At 36.2% G+C, this 21,111-nt stretch overlaps 1 protein-coding gene across 2 annotated transcripts in view; it reads right to left on the bottom strand.

The window, feature by feature from the left end:
- LOC117329648 (carbonic anhydrase-related protein 10-like) overlaps nt 1-21,111 on the bottom strand; it is a 76,569-nt gene that overhangs the window by 12,111 nt on the left and 43,347 nt on the right. For both annotated transcript variants that reach the window (XM_033887684.1, XM_033887683.1), the window contains exons 3-6: nt 19,504-19,637; nt 16,890-17,081; nt 7,513-7,608; nt 697-775 (exon numbers count right to left, since the gene is read on the bottom strand). In XM_033887684.1, coding sequence (XP_033743575.1) covers nt 697-775; nt 7,513-7,608; nt 16,890-17,081; nt 19,504-19,637 — 501 coding nt within the window. The remainder of the gene's footprint in view (nt 1-696; nt 776-7,512; nt 7,609-16,889; nt 17,082-19,503; nt 19,638-21,111) is intronic.

Genomic DNA, 21,111 nt, shown 5'->3' with positions numbered 1-21,111 from the left:
TAGTTGGAAATGCAGGTATCATACATTATCAGAGGAATTGGATATACCGGGGCAAAACTTCTTTCACATTCGACCGTCACAATGTCATTTTCCGAAGGATTGTATAAAAAGACAAACGGGTCAATTACAGCCGTTACTGTGAATTTAGTAATGGCTCCAACGAATAGAGTATTTGCAAAATGATGAATATCAAACTGCAAAATACTGTTGATTCGTTCTATGACCCGTCAAAGATGCTTGGGACACCAAAACTGCACAGAATAGCATATTTTGTATTGGGTACAGCATTCCATATTGAACATTAATGAAATTTCACTTTCTGTCATCCTCTAGTCTACTTTTGAAAAATTGAGAATCCATATTTATTGTAGTGTAATTACACTTTAATACTATAAACAAACTGTGTATTGGACATCTAAGTATGCAAAATGATTACGTTTGACTGTAAATACAATTATATGTAGATGTATTGTCTTTTATATCATCGTCTTCATCTCATACAAGAATTTATGTATGCATGACAACACATCCTGGACAGACAAGATTTCCCGTTGATTGAATACCTTAACAATGGTACATTTCCGCAAAAATATGTCCATATTTACATGAATCTTTGTTTGTACGAAGGTTACTAATGCGTTTGTGTCAGCGCATTACAGAATAGCACAATTATTGTTCATGACTAAAATAACTTACCTCTTTCCCATGCTAGTTCTTCCAACTTGCTTGTCAATGCATCTAGCGCCGGATTCTCGTCTGTTTTTCCTGGTGCTATCTGAAATATTCAAATATAGCATTTGCTGAAATAATTTTTTTTTGGGGGGGGGGGGGGGGGGGGGGGTTATTTTTTTCTACAGTCTGTAATTTTTGTTGTTTTTGCTCTTAGAGTTATGTTGTATATGCATAAAAAGTGACAATACACATTCTAACATTACAAATGTAACCAGCTGGCTTGCCATGCTACTATGACCAGTCACTTCAGTGTAATGGTAAGTCATAATAGCCTGTGAATGCCAATGTCCTCATGTCGCCTTAGCTGCTGTGATGACATTAACCACAGAAAAAGGAATTCAAGGAAAAAAACACTGACCATTTCCATTTAATGAGGTAGTCAAACGACTTTCCATCAAAAATCTATATTTCTTGGTACTAGTCAATCAATGAGTCCCATAAAGTTAAGCTTGCAGTAAAAATGACCCATGTCTCTTTAAGAAAATACATTATCATAAAACAGTTCGTACGTGACTTAATCTGCTTTCTATGCAGTGTTTCCACATCCGTGCAAGAGAGGGAAAATGGTTCACTGGAAGATTTTATGACATTGTAAGGGTAATGTTTCGCCTCAAATGTGACAGACACTACTTCAATTCTCCCCATATTATACTCTGTAGCCTTAAAAATTGTCCGTTTTGTCTGGTTCTGCTTGGACATATAGGTAATATACGTTCATTTACATGCAACTGATCCCCAGCGGTTTACCACAAATCCTGATTCCGGTCTACTGATTACCTTCCAATGGAGATTACTTTGCTGTCATTATGAAAAATGTTGATGGGGTTCATGTATATATTGTGATTATGTGTATTCCGCTTAATATTTAGGACTTATTCACGTACGTATTTCCATGAGATGTCTGCAAGAATTTGTGCAAAAGACAAAAATATTTAACGTACCTTACAATAATGGGCTATTTAATGTTGAAAGCATTGTGTGTGGGCATTGTAAGGTTATGTGTTGTTAAGATTCCCTAGGATTGGGCACTTCTTGGAACCAGATATATCTTTGTCGTTTGAATATAAAAAATGAAAACGAATATGATTTGAATTCCACAATTGTATAAGTACTACTTTTTGTGATACAAATATTTCATTCGCCCAGCTGTAGAAAGATACAAATGTATGTATACAATAATGTCTAAGCAATTATTGTATACACATATAACGTTAACTGATAGGAGTTGCCAGGATTAGGGAGCTCTGGGTTATTATCCCTGAACAATAGTGTTGGCTTTACACAGGAGGGCTCTCACAGAATACAGGTACTACTTATCCGATAGCTCTGGGGTCCACTTATATGTCCATTTTGAAGTCATTAAACATTTTATAGCAGGCTGTAAATGGAATTAAGTGTTTGCCCTATTTAACTGTCTTTTCTTCTGTGATCAGGTGTAAAGGTGCCGAAAGTCTTCATTACCGAACTGCTCTTTCTTTTTTTTTCTCTTCTACTAATTTCTCTGTGACACCCACCACGAGCAAACAAAACTGCCTATTGCTACCTATTCGACATGTCTAACACACAAAGATGCTAATCTCTCCACCGTTGGAACACACTATCAATACTCTCTGTTACAGATGCGACTTCTCCCATCCCACGTACCCATATGGATACTTCTTACAAATGTGACCGTCTCTACCATTGCTCCCTCCGTTATCAGCTGAGGGGTTCTGTCTATCACAAGCTCCCTAATTAAAACAAATATGTCTCTTCCGACTACAAACTCCCCATACATTCTACCTGAAGCATACCTGATTCTATATTACCCGTGACGTGAATCATTCTTTAAGGTTACACCGCCATTCACAGTACGCACAAGCATGTATCTGACTAACAGGCCAACAAATAAAAAAAGATAAGCTAAACATATGCCTAAACAAGAAATGTTTTTGGCTCAGCTTAATTGGTGTGGATGTTTTGTTAAAAGTCGTATCAATTGCACAGGGAATTACGGTGACTTTTTGTGTTGATTCCGAGTGTTTTTATGAGGCTGCAACATGCTGGTGTGAGTCTACATGTAATCGTGAGGATATGATGTCGGCTTCGTAATAATTCTAAATACATCCAGTATAACACCCCATCCGGTCTCATTGACTTGGCACATACATATGAATCGGTTCAACCATAGCATCTTCTGTTGTCTTAATAATAAAAATGAATGCTGCTTATATTATAGTTCAGTAGCATCGCTGTTGATTATTGTGTCACACTCAATACGTGGCGCATTTTCATCAACTGGTTACAACTAAAACCTCCATGTTGTCTTAAAATCTGGTTCTGATGTTATAAAGAGTCATTGGTACCCATGGTGTCACACGCAATGCTTGGTTATAATCATTAATTGAATTAACCGCAATACTAACCGAAACAAAACAATATACAGAAATTATAATTAAAACTATCATCATATCAAGAAACGTTTTCATAACAAAAGCTAATAAAATGGGATTAATATACAAAAGCGGTTTTACAGCACAGTAAGGTTACTAAATAAAGAAAAAGGCATGAAAGGTCAACACAAAAACTCAGATAAACAATGTTTTTGTATACATTCGAATAAAATACATTGCGAGTGTGTCTTGATTCAGCACACTGGCTCATGGTACATCACATTAAATGTGAAAGGCACGCGAACTTAAAGTCCAAACATGTAGGTGATTGTAGTGTGACCTTCAAGTTGTGAAGAAAGGACCCCTTCCCCAGAGCAAGTATCTCCAGAAGGCAATGAGAATGCTGACTGAATAGAGTATTTTGATGAGTGTTCGTCGACCTTTTTGGCTGCCTCATGTTTTACATACTGCTTTCTAGAAAGATTACAAGAGTCCCAAAGGGCTTTCAACATCGCATGCTTTTATTGGTCATATATATCTCCACGTTCGCATTATTCCTACTTGAATTGTACACCTCTTTATTGTCTGTTCAGTTCCCAAATGAAACATGCAAAACTAAGAGGAGGTAACTACATATGATAATTTAGATTTTTTTTATTAAGTATTTGATGAGGAATAGAGATAATAATACGATGGATTTTTCCATTTGTCTTCTTCGTCTTTAATAGAAATTAAAACTATATTATTGATGCACAAAAGGGTCGCGAAAAAAACAACTTCTTAACATCTCCAGAAATAGCGATTACTAGCCGATTACAGAAATTGTCAAAATTGCGTTTAGCAATCTATTTAAAATACCTTTGACCTAGCGTGACGTCATAAAAATTGGGCGTCAAAGATATTGCTTCTGATTCTGCTTAGAAAATTGCTTTTGATTTAAACATATATTTAACGAATATATCAGAATATTAGTGTAAATAGGAGTTCGAATTGCTTCCTTACATTTCAACGTTGTGAAAATAAATCAAATCATTTCCGGTGGATTTTGATTTGTACAAATTGAGACGTCATCGCAAAAGGCAATGTGAAGACGGTTGCGGTGGATAATTGTTCAAAAATGTTTTATTATCAATTTGTTTTATTAAATGTTGATGTTTCTGATTGAATTTCCATGAACAGAAAAAAAAGTAACAGGGAAAATACTGACTAATAATGTAATTATGCATTTGGACATTACAACCGCAATCTATTGAGAGAATTTATCTGAACTTCCAAAAAGAGAACCATTCTGGAATGACCACACGTGACCTCGCCCGATATTCTAGAGTTGGGGATGACTAGAAAACATCCGATTTAAACCATATATTACCTATAGCGACAGTAATGGTGACCTCGTCTGCTACAAAAAATATGTTCGGTAATTTGGTGAAGTAACATTCTCGTAAGAGGTGGAAGTAATTCCATATTTATAACGTCAATATAAGCAGAATGTATGGGCGCATACCGTGGTCCGAATGAGTTTACATCTCTACACAAGCCTATTTCCGTGTCTTTCGTGGACAAGGGAAGGAGCTAAAGCTTAATGGTTAATCGTCATTACCACCAGACGTCAGGAAGATGGCCATTTTAACACAGACTTAATAGAGCACGCCAGGGCCGAAAGAGGGACTTTGTAAACGTTGTCTTCAATTCATTACATATCCCAATATCAAACAGCTTACAATGTCATCAAGATTGTCGACCACAATAACTATTACCTCCCTTGGTTTCTTCTTGAATCTGAGAGGAATATCCGTGATGTTAATGCATTTTACTTTTTTTTTCATTAACATTTTTGTCCAGTTTTTGTACTGTTGATATAGCAAAAACAGATATTGCTAAACAAGAAAAAGGTGATCTTATGTGAAGTAACATTGAAATATCTAGTAATGGAGGTATTTATAACTTTTTTGTGTACTTTATACAGTATTCGTGGCGTTGTTTTGTGTACCTTAAACAATATTTATGATGTTGCTTCGTGTACCTTATACAGTATTCATGGCGTTGTTTCGCGTACCTTATACAGTATTCATGGCGTTGTTCTGTGTACCCTATACAGTATTTTCGGCGTTGTTTTGTGTACCCTATACTGTACCTTATATTGTATTATGACGATGTTTTGTGTACCTTATACAGTATTTATGGCGTTGTTCTGTGTACCCTATACAGTATGTTTGACTTTGTTCTGTGTACCCTATACTGTACCTTATGTATTATGACGAGGTTTTGTGTACCCTATACTGTATTTATTGCGTGGTTTTGTGTACCTTATACAGTATTTATGGCGTTGTTCTGTGTACCCTATACAGTATTTTTGGCTTTGTTCTGTGTACCCTATACTGTACCTTATATAGTATTTATGGCGTTGTTATGTGTACCCTATACAGTATTTTTGGCGTTGTTTTGTGTACCCTATACTGTACCTTATATTGTATTATGACGAGGTTTTGTGTACCTTATATAGTTTTTATGCCGTTGTTTGTGTACCCTATAATGTATTTATTGCGTGGTTTTGTGTACCTTATACAGTATTCATGGCGTTGTTCTGTGTACCCTATACAGTTGTTTTGGCGTTGTTTTGTGTACCCTATACTGTACCTTATTGTGTATTATGACGATGTTTTGTGTACCCTATACTGTATTTATTGCGTGGTTTTGTGTACCTTATACAGTATTTGTGGCGTTGTTTGTGTACCCTATACTGTATTTAATGCGTGGTTTTGTGTACCTTATATAGGGTTTATTGCGTTGTTTTGTGTACTTTATACAGTATTCACGGCGTTTTTTTTGTGTACCTTGTATAGTTTTTGTGGGGTGTTTTTATACGTTTGAAATCCTATGCAGGTGAATACAACTGAACTCCGTTTAATCGAAAATGAAAGTATAATCTCCAGATGCTGAACAAAGCGTATCGGGATATTAGAACGCCCAACTACGAAATGGTCTTACCTATAGGTATATTTTAACAGGTGATGATTTCATTGTGTAGACGAGGATTTGTTTGTACAAAGTTATCAAAAGGCGTTGTCGACAAATGCTCTATTAACTCGATGGCACGTGTATAATGCCGAACACTGGAATGTCATAGTTTGACACGTTATTTTGTCACCTCATCCATTTACAATATCAATTGATGCCATAAACTTATCACATTTTGAAATTTCAAATTAATGTGTGCTTGTTTTATCATGGTATCCATTCCCGATTTACCTAAAATGGTTTATGTTGCTAATAGAGAAAACTGGTTTAGATTATGAACGGTCGCCTTTTTCAACCACATTTTAATTATCGCAGCGTCAGTAAAAATGTGTAAATCCGACAATACATTTGAATTCGACAATATCTTCTTTTGTAACTACTTCCTGGTAGTAGGGTGATATTCATTGAAATATGTGTGATCTATTCTAGGAAGATATTTGAATTGTGACTTGTCAGATTTAAGTAGAAATTAATGATGTAGTATATCTGTCATATATGCCTGGATTATCGTCTACGCAGAAGTCAGAATAACGAGGATTAATGAACCAGTTGTGTATAAATCACCAACATAAATACATACTTACTTGTCGTACTGATGTTTCTTCGAAAAATCTATTTCTTAGAACCGGATTAAGAAATGATTCAGGTATTAATTCACAATTAAACAGGTTCTTTTCAGTCCACGAGTATATATATATTTTGCTTAATTATACCCTGTGCCTGCTCTACTAACCCACTTAAACGAATGCTGCAATGACAACGGACAGCTTAAATAGGGAGATAAAGTATTTAAAAAAGATGTGGAAAGATTTTTATTCGATATTTATTGTGAATTCCTAAAATAAAACACATATCATTCCGACAATGTCACACTTTTGGATTGACGCTTCTAGTTGATGCACTTTTAGGGTGCTTTTATGTCGTCCAAACACGCACGATAACAAGCATGGTATCTGTCGTTGATGGGCGCGTGTGAGTTGTCGTAAACCTTCCCCTTGAATCAAGCGGAGCTATCAGAATACTATAATTGATGGTAGTTGCGTATCTGTGACGTCTACCTTAGACAAGCTTTCAGAGTTTGGGTCAATGCGAGCTCTGGGCATGACATAACACGAAAACAGCATGTAATGGAAAGTGTTGTATTAAAATTGGAAGAAATAAAGTACATCACGTGACAATTCCCGTTGAATATTGGCAAAATATAGAGAGAGATGGAATGGAAAAAATACACTTCAGACATGCGTGAGCGAGGAATCGATGTATAAGTTACAACATAGGCCGGATTCCATGGCTCTCAATTTCCACTATGTGAAACATGGCGAAAGGAATAGATTATATCCGGCGCCGATGGTAACATGTTTATGTACGAAACACTTCCAAATACACTTACCTCTAGAAACGTTGAGATAACTACTATCCCATTGGATGAATTTTCGGCACGTGACATATTTTCGTAAAGATCGCCATTGTATCCTATCATTTGGAGCTGAAAACATAAAATTAAGAGCTAATTTTAGGACTTTTACCTTTTCGCCATTTTATTATCATAATTATAAAGACAGTATTCACAGGGAAAAGGATGAATTAAAGTCTCTTCAAAAACATTGTTATTATATCTATGGAAAGTGACAATCTTGACAATCATTTCCGTCACCTGTTACATTGAAATAACAAAAGAGCAATAATCGTTGTTGATTACTGCAGATGAAACTTATAACTGTTCTAACACCACAGCAAAGAATATAAACAACATATCAAAACTGATGTATCTATCATGATTGGATTGGAAATTATGCTTGCTGCTCATGATTAAAAGCGATCACAATTTCTTTTAAAAAACATTTCAGTAAATCTATATGATAAATGTAAGCATTGAAGTTAATCTAAAGGATTTAATGGGAGTTGGACAATGGGATTGATGCTAGTCCGACCTGTGTAAATTCCTATGTCTAAAATATCACGTTATAGGCAGAGGGTCATAAAACACTTCGCTTAAATAACAGCTATTCGAATAACGCTGTAAAGAGAAAACGTTCAAATTAGCGAAAACTTTCATTTCCAATATATATTCTGTAGTGAGCCTCACTTTAGTCGCTTCTTAACACGCGATTACCGTGAAGTACGGCTTTTCTTTCATTCTAATGATTAAACAAGACACCCAAATGAATTGTTTCTTCAACTAGATATCAATACAAAGCTGCTTTCTACAGCACAGCTGATCTCTTACAAGCATCCGCGACTATGCTAGAGAACAAAATATTAGAAAATCAAAAAGGAAATACTAATATAATCAAATCAAAATTCGACCGATACTGTCATTGATATTTGTTAATTTTGTATACCAATTAATAATAATTACTCTTGAATTTTAAATCCACATAACAAATGCAATCATTGCCATTCAGTGGTGTAATGAAAACGGTTTAAGTGCCCGATTCCACACAAATGAAAACATATATACAAAACGAAGGTTCGAGATAGTTGAACGTCATTGAAGTCAATTAAAAAGTGTTTACTATAAACCGTTCTTCGCGTATTTTATTTATCACTATAAACAGGAGTTGGAACAATATATCACAGTTTGAGACAACCAAGTATGGAGATATAGGAATTACTAGTCGATAAAAGCCGTATATGTCGGGACTCTAGCATGTTTATTTGTCCTATTTAATAAGTTATACTTTGCTGTAGTAGACGTTTTTAACACCAGCAAATTACACATTTGGATGTTTTGTATTACTTCCTTCTTACATAAATCGCTGTTTGTTTCCTGAAATTTCTAAATTTATTAATGGAAATGTTGTTCGTTACACAGCAAGAAGTTTATTTCCTTTCAAATCTAATGCATAATTCAATCCAGTAAGATGTGCAGTCTGTAATTTAGAACAGGGAGTACGCCAGATAATCTACTACGCCAAAATATTCTCGTCATTTACTGCTGATTAACGGAAATGACGTTTCTTTGCATAAATCAGTTAATACTTGGGAGTCGCTCATCCAATCAAGAGATCCTTGTGCATGACGGAAATAATCTAGCTGCGGCCTGTATTTGTCGATATTTTCTGTCCTTGCCACTTACAAAGACTGGCACATGATAACATCAAAGTCATACACAACGATTTGCTAATTGATGTTTATCGACAAAAATATTACTACTTGATAGCCGATGTCGACATATCGACACTGTTACTGTTCTGTGCCGTCCGTTACAATAACCTTAGTCAGAAACTTAGAAATCCATGTACACCTAAAATATATGCTATAGATATCAGGAAACATCATGTAAAAATACATTGCTAATATCGGGATATAACAAACGTGTTAGTAAAGGCAATGGCTTGGTTTGACTTGTGTTAGCTTTTATTTAATGAATTGGCCAGTATCGGGATGACTTGGTTTGTCTTGTGTTATGTTATATTTAAGTAAACACTCAAATCTCTTAAAACTGCCACTGTCAGTCAAATATTTCTATTTCAAATATTAACCCACGGAACAAATTTTACTCTCCTATAAAGTGTTGTTTCGCGTGACTTTTGAGTCGAGAGAAAAAAAGCATAATAGAAAATTTTACAAAAAAGAGAGGTTAAAGTGATTAAAGCTTAAGTAAGGTAGAATGCAATACATACAAGCACCATACATACGAAACTAGTAAGGTGAATTCTCTCGTAACGTATCATAAATATGCCCATGTTAATAACGAATGAGGACCGAAAGCACTAACAATTTGATTTCATTGTCATAAAGCAATGTTTCTTGATAAATCTTCATACCCCCTCCAAAAAGAGAAATGAAGTGCACTTTTGTACATAAGAACGATAATGACAAAATACTTATTTCTTGGAAGCTGTTTTAAACACTTGCAGTTGTGTCAATAATGAATCGATTAAGAGACGTTTCGAGTACTTCTGAACTTCTGCCTCAAATCGCTCCTTTAGCTACCAGATAAGTCTTGATGGGTGATTCTTGGTTATGGGTTTCGGCAATTTTCCAATCGATTTCTTTGTGTTACAATGATTAGGTATTGATAGTTCTGATAACACACACACACACACACACACACGCACACATATATCTATATATATTTGTTAACTGCGGTATTTTGTGTGTGTGTTTTCCCCATTATATCGGTTTCGGTCTGGTGTTACTGCATTAAGAACTAGTTTCTTTGTGACGGTTCTATCACACATATATATATATTCTTGAAAGATTTTTAAATTAATGTTTTAGATTAATATTTTTGTGTTTATGTATGGTGATTGTTTGCTTTTGGATTTTCGTCCGCGCCACGCAACAGTAACATGAAATCACATTTTATGAAATAAATTGAGAGCTTATATTTCTTTTTCAACACTGAACTATCACAACCTGTAGCGGTAGTAAAGCACATATAAACTGACAACGGACTGATCAATCTTATTTATTTAAAGTACTGAACTTATGGATTTGTTAATTTGTAAGGAGACATAATCCATAACCTTTTGCACAGCAACAAGCAGAAACGAGGACAAGTTGTCGAAGAGAGAAATGTAGTAAATAAGAACAGAAAATGAAAATCGTAAGTGCACATGTAGAGAAGACCCAATGTAAATGTTATAAATGTAAAATCACAGTTCTGTAGAGTTCGCCTATGCCTCTTGTGCACATACATTGGGTAAAAAAAGTATTTCATTCTCTAGCGTTCATAGATAAATTTTAAAGATGTGTATGGGTTGTAACGAGTGAGTGCATATAAAAAGAGGAAAGTCGAGTTTCTTTTGATCTATCAGCAGGATTTAATTCAACATCTAGCTCTCGAAAATGAAATAACGTATTTGTCGGTATGGCACATTGCTGACTCCTACAAAGGATTATTGTACTACAAGGTCGTCGGGGACATAAATAACCAACAGCTTAACTCCATCGGGTAATACACTAGGATGATGAAAATGTACATATGTAGCTGTCTACACACAATGTTGGTTAACAGCATGTATGTCTTCAACGTAGTACAGGCATGGCATAATTGAGTTATGATATTAATTTTACATTAGAACAAGGAGTGTTATTTTCGGCAAAATTTTGCTTCAGTTACAAGCAATAATATTTTTTACAATCTTAAATAATACAAATTTTAAATCAATGTATATTTTTCATTCTTCTTTTTTTTCATCACCTTTATCAGCGAATGTATTTCTCAGATATTGGGAATTTTGTGCAAAGAACTATTTATCCCTTGGTGCTTTTATGATATTCCACATCATGTATAGCCTCGTTTTATGGAATTTGAATTAGCATTACAGTTTCCTTTGCCGTCGGTATTATTTGTACCACTGAAAGGAAATATACAATGAAGACTAGAAGGGAAGTCACAGTAAGATTTCTACACAAAAGCTCACTGTAAAAGTGCTAGGGGAAGTATGTCACATTAGTTGGCCTCTGTTGGGCTTCCAAACTTGTCGCCTAATATGACATGCATTGGGTAGCCGACATATTCCCCTCTTAGTAGGTGACTTTAAATGTGTGGCAGTGGAGTACTTTGCATGACACATGTTTAGTATTTACCCTAGTATAAAACTCTCCTTAACATACTTTTACCAATTGAGTACGAAATGATTCGACATCCAGTGCAAAGATCGGCGATAATATAATCGATATGAGTTGTATGTCTCACGCAGGTCTCTTTTCTAACGCAAGTCTTGTCTCATAATGTCAATTAAATGACTACTATTGATGCAAGAAAACTAGAATTAGCAATGTTCCTGCTTCTTTGAAGCCATCTACGTTCTTTGTACAGATGTAACATGCTGCTTCCACGACTAACTTCCCTACAAGGACCACTTAATGTCTAATTCTATGATAGTGTTTACTTCAGGACGACAGTGTCAAGTTAAGGAAAACTTCCCCATATTGTTTCTAATGATAATTTCAAGACAAAAGCACTGGAACAGTTAGTACAAATCGTGCCCTGCTCTCTCTTCATGGTACAATGACAAAATGTCCACCATCTGTCGATTGCCCTTTAAAACCTCGGTCTCTTCACGCAAATTGTTTTTGAAATAGTGTCGTAACGTGCTTGTCTGTTTCATTGCAGACTTTTTGTCTGGTACTAAAAATTTTCAGGAGAAACTGAAACCAATTATCTCTCAATGGTCTATGGTTTGAACGTTTCGCGCCGTGTGAATTATAGTATATAATTATGTCTACAGTACTAAATATCTCACTTTGTGGTTTTATGCCTTTTGTGACCTGTATATACGAATTACACAATAGCGTCTCTTATATCACTCAATATTGCGTGTTATATATGAATTTGATTGTTTTAACCTTTTAACATTTAAACCACACATAAACATTGCACACTTAATTTGCGATGAAGACATTAAGTTGAATTTAATATAACAAATTATAAATGTTCGTTTAGTGTGAGTCAGCCTTTTCGCGACCTTTGCTGAAATTGCATTGCTTATATTTACAAACATTTCGCGAATAATTAATTTGAGCGTGCTCTTTTAAACATTTTTGGACAATACGTTTTTATTGTTTTGCTTGAATACTTAAGAGTTTTAAATAAGAATCGTGGCATAACACTTACACAATTTACAAAATAAATCTGAATGTATTTACGTGTTTGGTATAATAAGGTCTTATGAAACGACATCATCTGGAAATTTGGAACTTATACAAAGTATAAAATATAGAGATAATCAACTGTTTTAGCTTGCATATGACTGACGTTTACATCACGAGCGGCAAGGACTAAATTTAACGCAAACATTTGAAATTATTGATTTTGATATATCCGGCTACATGGATTGTCCGCAAAACACTGTTTCTGTACAGTACCGCGAGTGTTGTCTCAGACAGCATGGTTGAATGTTGAACAACCTCCTTCGATTTTCTTTCAATGGAAGTGATGAATTGTAAATACATTGTAACAGGATCTGAAATTAAAATCCAGATGAATTCTTTCCTCCTTCATCTTCCGGATTCTATTTATTTGTTTCGCTATTTCTTCGCTAACCTCGTTCTGGCAATGTCTAGTGTTAGAGTTTGACCACACATTGCCGAATGATTTCTTTACGTACTAACACAATGAAACTCGACAAAGACTGCATGACATGTACAGATTGTATAAACATTTACCATTTCCGTGCAATAATTACTTTTGTGTGAATGTGTGAGGTTGGTGTCTCGAACCTTGTACATTTTTATCACTGGAATGATAACAGTGATCTAATGATCGGTATCTCAATGAAAGTAAATATTGTATACACAGATTTTGTCACAACCTTATCGATATAATTAATATTGTTTAGTTTTCTATTTTTGATTCTGGTAGTTTTACTCGTTTTATGACCTGTTTTGATTTTACCTAGATGGCTATTTGATATCACGGCTTACGTCATATCGACATGAAAGGACTTTTAAGAAAACTTTTACATTATAGTTTTATTTTTATTTATTTATGTACGTATTTTTGCTTCAACTTACTAGAACTTGTGATTTTTTTAACCACATTTATGTAACAGCCAAGGTTTTGTTTGTAAATGTTTTACATCCTATCTACTCAATAATGCCATTTGAGGACAGTACCCATGAACTGATGACTGCATATATACTGATGACAATCTGAAACACCGTATATATATATACCATAGCGTGACGACATTCTGTCACATTATATTTAAAACTGACGAATCAGTCCTTATTGACCATATTATGTCTCAGCGTCTAGCAAAGCACAGCACATACTCAGTTTAACGACTTTAATCGACAGAATTTATAACCTTCCGAGCTACAGGGGTAAATACTGTATAAAGTCAAAAGCGTGGCTGTGAAAATTTCTTGTAGGAAGTGGAGAAATAATAATATCCCAAATTTAGTCGCAACATACGAATCATCAAGCAACACTACCTGCAGGGCATCCACTAGCCAGGGTGACAATAATTCAATGTTGTGGGATCATGTTTGCTATCATATTATCACGGAATCTTGGAATAAAAATTTTGAATTTATTTCAAATCTCCTTCATATTTTGAAACCATACTTGTTAAAAGCTGAGGACGCTCACCCTTTTGGAGCACTTGATGTACTCATTGTACTTTTTCAATATCTCAGAAAGTCTTTGTTTTGATAATATTGTGCTCCCCGTTTTATAGATTTTGAGTTGGTTTGTTATGATGTAGGTGTTCTTTGGTTTTGTATATCCGACAGTTCATAAAAATAAATCCCTTCTTTTGAACATATTTTTTTTATCGATTATTCAATTTTCTTGCCGCCAATTTGGTGTCATCGTGCATTCCAAGATAACTCCGGAGACGTTAAACATTAACAGAATAACGTACATTGCTATTTAAGGAGTTAGAGCGTCTTTCGCGGCAAAATTATTTGGAGACGGGGCGAAAAGGAAGTAATCTCAATTTTGCTGTAGTCTCAGAGTGGAATTATTCAAGCAACATCCCAAGGTTGTATCCTTCGGTGTACGAATACGTACATTCGACAAGGTCAAATTGAAAACTGGAAAAATTTGAAGAAATTATAACAAACGTCGGTGTCTGTTTCATATAGTAAAATTAGGTCATTTATACAAATTTGTATATGTTGCCATATATTCACTTGTTGTGACCTTCAATTTTACAACCTTAAGTCTTGCTGAACTCACTGTCAGTTTGTGTTGGGTAATTGCCATGAGACCGTGATTATAGAATTTCAGAGTGATTCCATTTGATTGTAAGATGGTATTTTAAACGTTCTTACATTTGTGTGGTACACTGTGTCCATATGGTGATTGTTGCATGTAGCCATACACGGTACCCTAACCAATGTAGTTACAAATGTTTCGCGCCGCCTGTGTCGGTAAAAATGTTTTCTCACACTACGCAAAATACTCAACCTGAGATTCGTAAGGATGTCATTACGCAATGGTACCCTAAAGAATACGATGACGTCATGGATGCATTACCAAGTACCCGTATGATTTTATCTTTGGGTTTTGTCGAAATACACAACGAAAATCTCTTCTCCGAGGAATCACTCACAAATTCCATTGAAGACAACGCAATAACAAGACTTTAGCTTTAAGTATATCAATCCTCTCGAGATATGTATGTAATGAAATAAAAGAAGTCATGGCATTTTCTTTTTATCCATTTATGAACGTATCTGTCTTACGCCATGTAGTGTATACTAAGTTGATCTTAAGTGCTACGAGTGTAATTTTTCACTTTCCCTCAAAATACACTGTCACACTTATACCGAGACAATAGGACTTGGAGACATCGCCCTTAGTAGTATTGCTGCGAGAATGATAAGTTGCCAGAAAGAGAGCGATGGATGTAGAAATAAATTTTGGTGTCCTTGTTTTTTTTGTTTTAGTTTTTTGTTGTTTTTTGTTTTTGTTTTTGTTTTTGTTTTGCTTTTATTTCAGCAGAAACATAAGATAAAGATAATATTCCTGTCCTATTCTACACAGGCAATGAGGTACAACAATTCTATTCTTCCATGAAAGTTAAAACCGCAAGTGAAATCCTGATACTTCAACTGACTTATGAAAAGTACGCCACATCATGGTACCATGGTAATTCACCAAACCGTAACATCACGTTTTCATTAACTAAAAAAAATATTAACAGGAAGTTGTAATACAATGATTCACTTTTAAATGTATCTGTACAGCAACCTTTAGAAAAAGGTGAAAAATGCGCTATTTGCAATATATATTTTTCTGTCTCTTTCATTGGATAGCTAACAGTGTTGGAAGAAGACTAGAGCCGAAAAAAGTGAATGTTTGATGGCAATGTGAAGGTCAAGCTAAGCAGAGTTGTATTAGAGATCAGCATTGCTTTTTTCCCTTTTATTTCCGTATTATGCTGAGACGTAGCACGCACAGTAAACTACTTCAGTGAGTGCCACATAGTATTCGGTAGATAATGACATAGGGACATCATTCGGTAGATATTGGCATGGGGACATCATTCGGTAGATATTGACAGGAGGACATCGTTCGGTAGGTATTGACATGGGACATCATTCGGTAGGTATTGACCTGGGGACATCATTCGGTAGGTATTGACATGGGGACAGCATTCGGTAGGTGTTGACAGGGGACATCATTCGGTAGGTGTTGACATGGGGACAGCATTCGGTTGGTGCTGACATGGGGACATTATTCGGTAGGTATTGGCACAGGAACATTATTCGGTAGGTTTTGACATGGGGACATTATTCGGTAGGTATTGGCACGGGAACATTATTCGGTAGGTTTTGACATGGGGACATCATTCGGTAGGTATTGACAGGGGACATCATTCGGTAAGTATTGACATAGGGACATCATTCGGTAGGTATTGGCAGGGAACATCATTCGGTAGGTATTGACATGGGGACATCATTCGGTAGGTATTGACATGGGGACATCATTCGGTAGGTATTGACATTGAGACATCATTCGGTAGGTATTGACATTGGGACATCATTCGGTAGGTATTGACATGGGACATCATTCGGTAGGTATTGACATGGGGACATCATTCGGTAGGTATTGACATTAGGACATCATTCGGTAGATATTGACAGGGGGACAGCATTCGGTAGGTATTGACATAGGGACATCATTCGGTAGGTATTGACATAGGGGACATCATTCAGTAGGTATTGACATGAGGAAAACATTCGGTAGGTATTGACATAGGGGACATCATTCGGTAGGTATTGACATAGGGACATCATTCGGTAGGTATTGACACGGGAACATTATTCGGTAGGTGTTGACATGGGGTGATGGCTTACCTCTGCAGGAAAAGATCGTCCAGCTATTCGATGTTCAGATCCGTTGATATCCACTTTGCTGTAATGGAACTTTAATGCTGTCACGTGGTATACATACGACAATGGGCCTTGACTCACGTTCACGTGGTTTATAAAATCAGGGTCAAGATACAAGGTGATATCATTTCCGGTGTTCGTCAGCCTTCCGTTAACCTAGAAATAAAATAAACACATTACCAGTTCGTTGTTTATGGGGTTAAACGACATCGCAACAGACACATGATGACGGGATACATTATCAGAGTGAATTTTGAAGCCATCACTAAATGAAGAAGATTTATGTATCTTTACAACGCACGTCTTTCCAAACGATATGTACTAAACTGGATGGAAGATCCTCGCCTAAGCCAAGGCTATAGAAAAAAAAACTACTACTTTGGGACATTTCACCGCAAACCAAGTAGTTAAGAGAGAAAAGTAATTCTATTATTTAAAAGGGAAAAAGAAAGAACTATCTATATGCTAATTATATCAAGATGGATGCAGAGCAGTTTTTGAATTCTATACAAGGTAGGCAGAATACATCCAAGAACGACCTCCTTGACTCTTGACACTTTTTATTTCTTCATATTTATACCATAGAACTTGAAATATATCTTATGACTGAATACAAACAAGAAATGTCTCAAAAGTAGTCTTTTCTCACAAATGTCTTCACATGCATATACAAAGTTTTTTTTTAATATAAACCGGAACGAATATGTATCAATGTACGAGCATACTATCCTTTTTCGATATCGGTCCTCAGAAATGAAAAATAACTCAAAATGTATCAAAATCTCAAGGAAACCAATCGATAGTTATTAGATACAACCAATTACGTTTTATCTCTTCACATTCACAATAAAACAAATATAAAGGGAAAATGTTCTCACATACTGCATAGTGTTATCCCATGGTTTCTTGGATGGGATTAGTAGAATCATTCACCCCCTTTGGAGTGAGACAAGGGAATCTTTACCAGAGGGGAAGATTCTTAAGTTGCCAAACACAAGGTTTGCCGATTGCTTGGCAGCTTAATTATCTTACCCCGAGGGTTGAGATTCCCCTGTCTCACATCCATTGGGGTGAATGATTATTTTTCTCTTACCCTATTTACCCTCTTATGTATCTAATATTGACGTCACATCAATGTAAGGAAATGTCGACGTGACGTGATTGAATTGTCGACGTGAGGTCATTGTACTGTTGCCGTGACGTCATGGTATTGTTGACGTGACGAAATACAATTGTTGAGAACGTGAGAAGAGCACGTGTAGCTTGTCTTTCCCCTAGGGTGAGATAAGAAAATATCACCCCGGTAAAACTGCGGACATCCCTGTCCAGGGTAAGAGAATAATAGAATCTATCATGGGTCTGTTCCGTGGACAGGGATATCTCAACCCGAGTGTAAGAGTTTGGCCAGTCAGCACGAGGCTTGCCGAGTGCTGGCCAGCCAAACTCTTACACGAGGGTTGAGATATCCTTGTTCGCGGAACAGACCCATGATTGATTATTTTTCTCACATACTTGCAACCAAACGTAAGTTTTTATGAAAGTTTTTCATCGCACCATCTTCAATGCTCCTTGGAATGTGCGTCAAAATATATGACGTCATCATTTACGACTTGGTTACTCAACGTAAAACTGATGACGTTACGTTATTGTGACAGCGTCATATAGCGCGTGCCAGCTGTCTTTACCTATCCCGTGTAAGATCGATTTATCTTTTCCCTAGCAACCGCCGGATAACCCTGTGAAGTATGGGAGAAAAGAAAATCTCATCCCGGTAAAACTGCGGATATCCCTGCCAAGGGTAGGAGAGAAATCGATCTCACACGGTGAAGGGAAAGACAGATAGCACGCACTTTGATGCCATACACAATAGCGTAACGTCATCATTTTATGTAGGGTAACCACGTCTTAAATTGATAACTTCATCAATTCGAATGCAAATTTCGTGGGAAGATGACGTGATGAAACGGTTTCACAACACCTTACAATAGGTTTTAAATAATCAACATTGGCCTGTAACGTAGACACGGATATCTCACCACGCAATCGGCCTCGTGCTGACTGGCCAAACTCTTACACTCGGGTTGAGATATTCCTGTCCATGTAAGATTCAAGTTTTCTCACATACTTGACAGGGTTATCCTGTGGTTGCTATGAAAAAATATAAATCAATCTCACACGTGAGGGTAAAGACAGCTGACACGCGCTATATGAAGCTGCTCATAATAACGTTAGGTAATCATTTTACGTTGGGTAACCATATCGTCAATGATGACGTCCTCAATTTTGACGCATACTCCTAGGAGCATTGTAGATGCTTGCAAGTATGTGAAAAATCAAATCAAACATGGGTCTGTTCCAGAAACAAGGATAGCCCAACCTTGTGAAAGAGATTGGCTGGCCAGCATTCGCAAGGTTCGTGCTGACTGGCCAAATTCTAACACTCCGGTTGAGATGTCCCTGTCCACGGAACAGACCCAGTTTAATTTATATTGTTCGAAACTAAACACAAAGCAGTGACCACATATGAGATGCCTTTATTGTATGAGTTGTCATGAGGATGGATCATGTTTTAACTTACCGGGACAGACTCCACCTTAACATGTTTGAGGTTTGGGTCGAAGAGTAACATATCTGGGTGGATGTCGATAGGGGATTGCTGTTTACCATTGCTACACATCTTATAGGGGCCCATCCGGCCCCACATCTCTGGACCTGAAACGAGAAGAACCATTGTAGTGATATCCAGTCTCTTTTGGATCATGTATGGATGTGATTGTTATATAACAGAGGATGAGAGCAAATAGCAAGTGTTATATTCTTATTCACTTCGTTCAAACTAACATAAAACAGTTATCATATATAACTCAAAACCAATGTATGGGCGTGGCCTTCAACGGTCCAATAGTTTTCGAATAAATAACGAGCAAATAACAAGTGCTAATTGGGGTAATTTATACACAGCGGAGCTACACTCAGCAGAGAGACATTTTGTTTCTGTGTTTAACGACCTCACGACAAGCATGTTCATATGTGAATTGGTGCCTCGTGAGACATTCAAAGAATAAAACAGAAACATAGCATTGGTGGTGGGGAAGGGATCAACATGTAGTTGGGTTTGTAGGTTTTGGGTTAGTATACGATTTGATTTTGAAAAAGAGTACTGTTGTGATGAGAACAGACATAACATACATTTCACACCTCAGCGGGATATGCAAAGAAAAGAAAACGGAGGAACTCGATAAATCCCGAATGTTCCGAGTGCAATTGTATCGATAATTCCGAACAGAATTTTCCGATTGTAAACGAGGAAAAGACATTTCTTAAAAGTAGTTTAGGACGAAATTAAAACGGGGCGAATATATCTTTTGTGTTGCTCAAGGGCGATAATAACATTAGGCGAAAAATACCAAGTATACAGTAACACTCCTTATTGGTACTACTATATTTACTATAAGAAATAGGTTATGTCATTACAAAGATTGTCGTTGATGTCAAGATTCAAAATAAACCTAGTTTCTGTTCTACTGCAGGAAATCTCTGGTGATTTGAAGCAACACAGCTTCTATCACACAGAGACTAAACGATAGCGACAGCTGACAAGCAAGGCTGATTTGTAGCTGTCATTAATTTTGGAGAAATATTCTCCGTTCTTTGCATCACAGACTTTTTTTACAAACACTTGATTTAAAACAAACATGATCACATAATATATTGACAAGCGTTTAGTTTGCGAGGCATCAAATATGCCATCTTGACGGGTATAACCATTACTTTACGATCTAAGCTAAATACTGACACAGTGTTTCACAAACGTGCAACCTAGACCAAATATTGAGCACCAGATTTAGCCCAGGCTTTTAACAAGCGCTGGAGTAATTAATCCCATTTTATTATCCAATGGAGGGAAACAATGTATAAGTTTATGTTTGACAACTAAACATATCAATCTGTTTACCGCGATTAAGCTAACAAAGCTAATTTACTAAATAAGATAAGAAGCATTACTTATCTTTATGGTCAATGTAAAAATCGCAAAAATCTAGTCATTGCTTCTAACGATGGATATAGAAAGCGAATCTCGTGTCAAATACTTAATATTCATAGTAAAAGGTTTGAACAAATTAACTCCATTTGATTTAACGGGATATCAGCATTACATATGTGTAACAGGTAAGAGAGCAGTGAC

The sequence above is a fragment of the Pecten maximus genome, chromosome 6, assembly GCF_902652985.1.
Source record: "Pecten maximus chromosome 6, xPecMax1.1, whole genome shotgun sequence".
Lineage (NCBI taxonomy): Eukaryota > Metazoa > Mollusca > Bivalvia > Pectinida > Pectinidae > Pecten > Pecten maximus.
The sequence above is the reverse complement of the archived record's forward strand: the minus strand, read 5'-3'. Positions and strand labels throughout refer to the sequence as shown.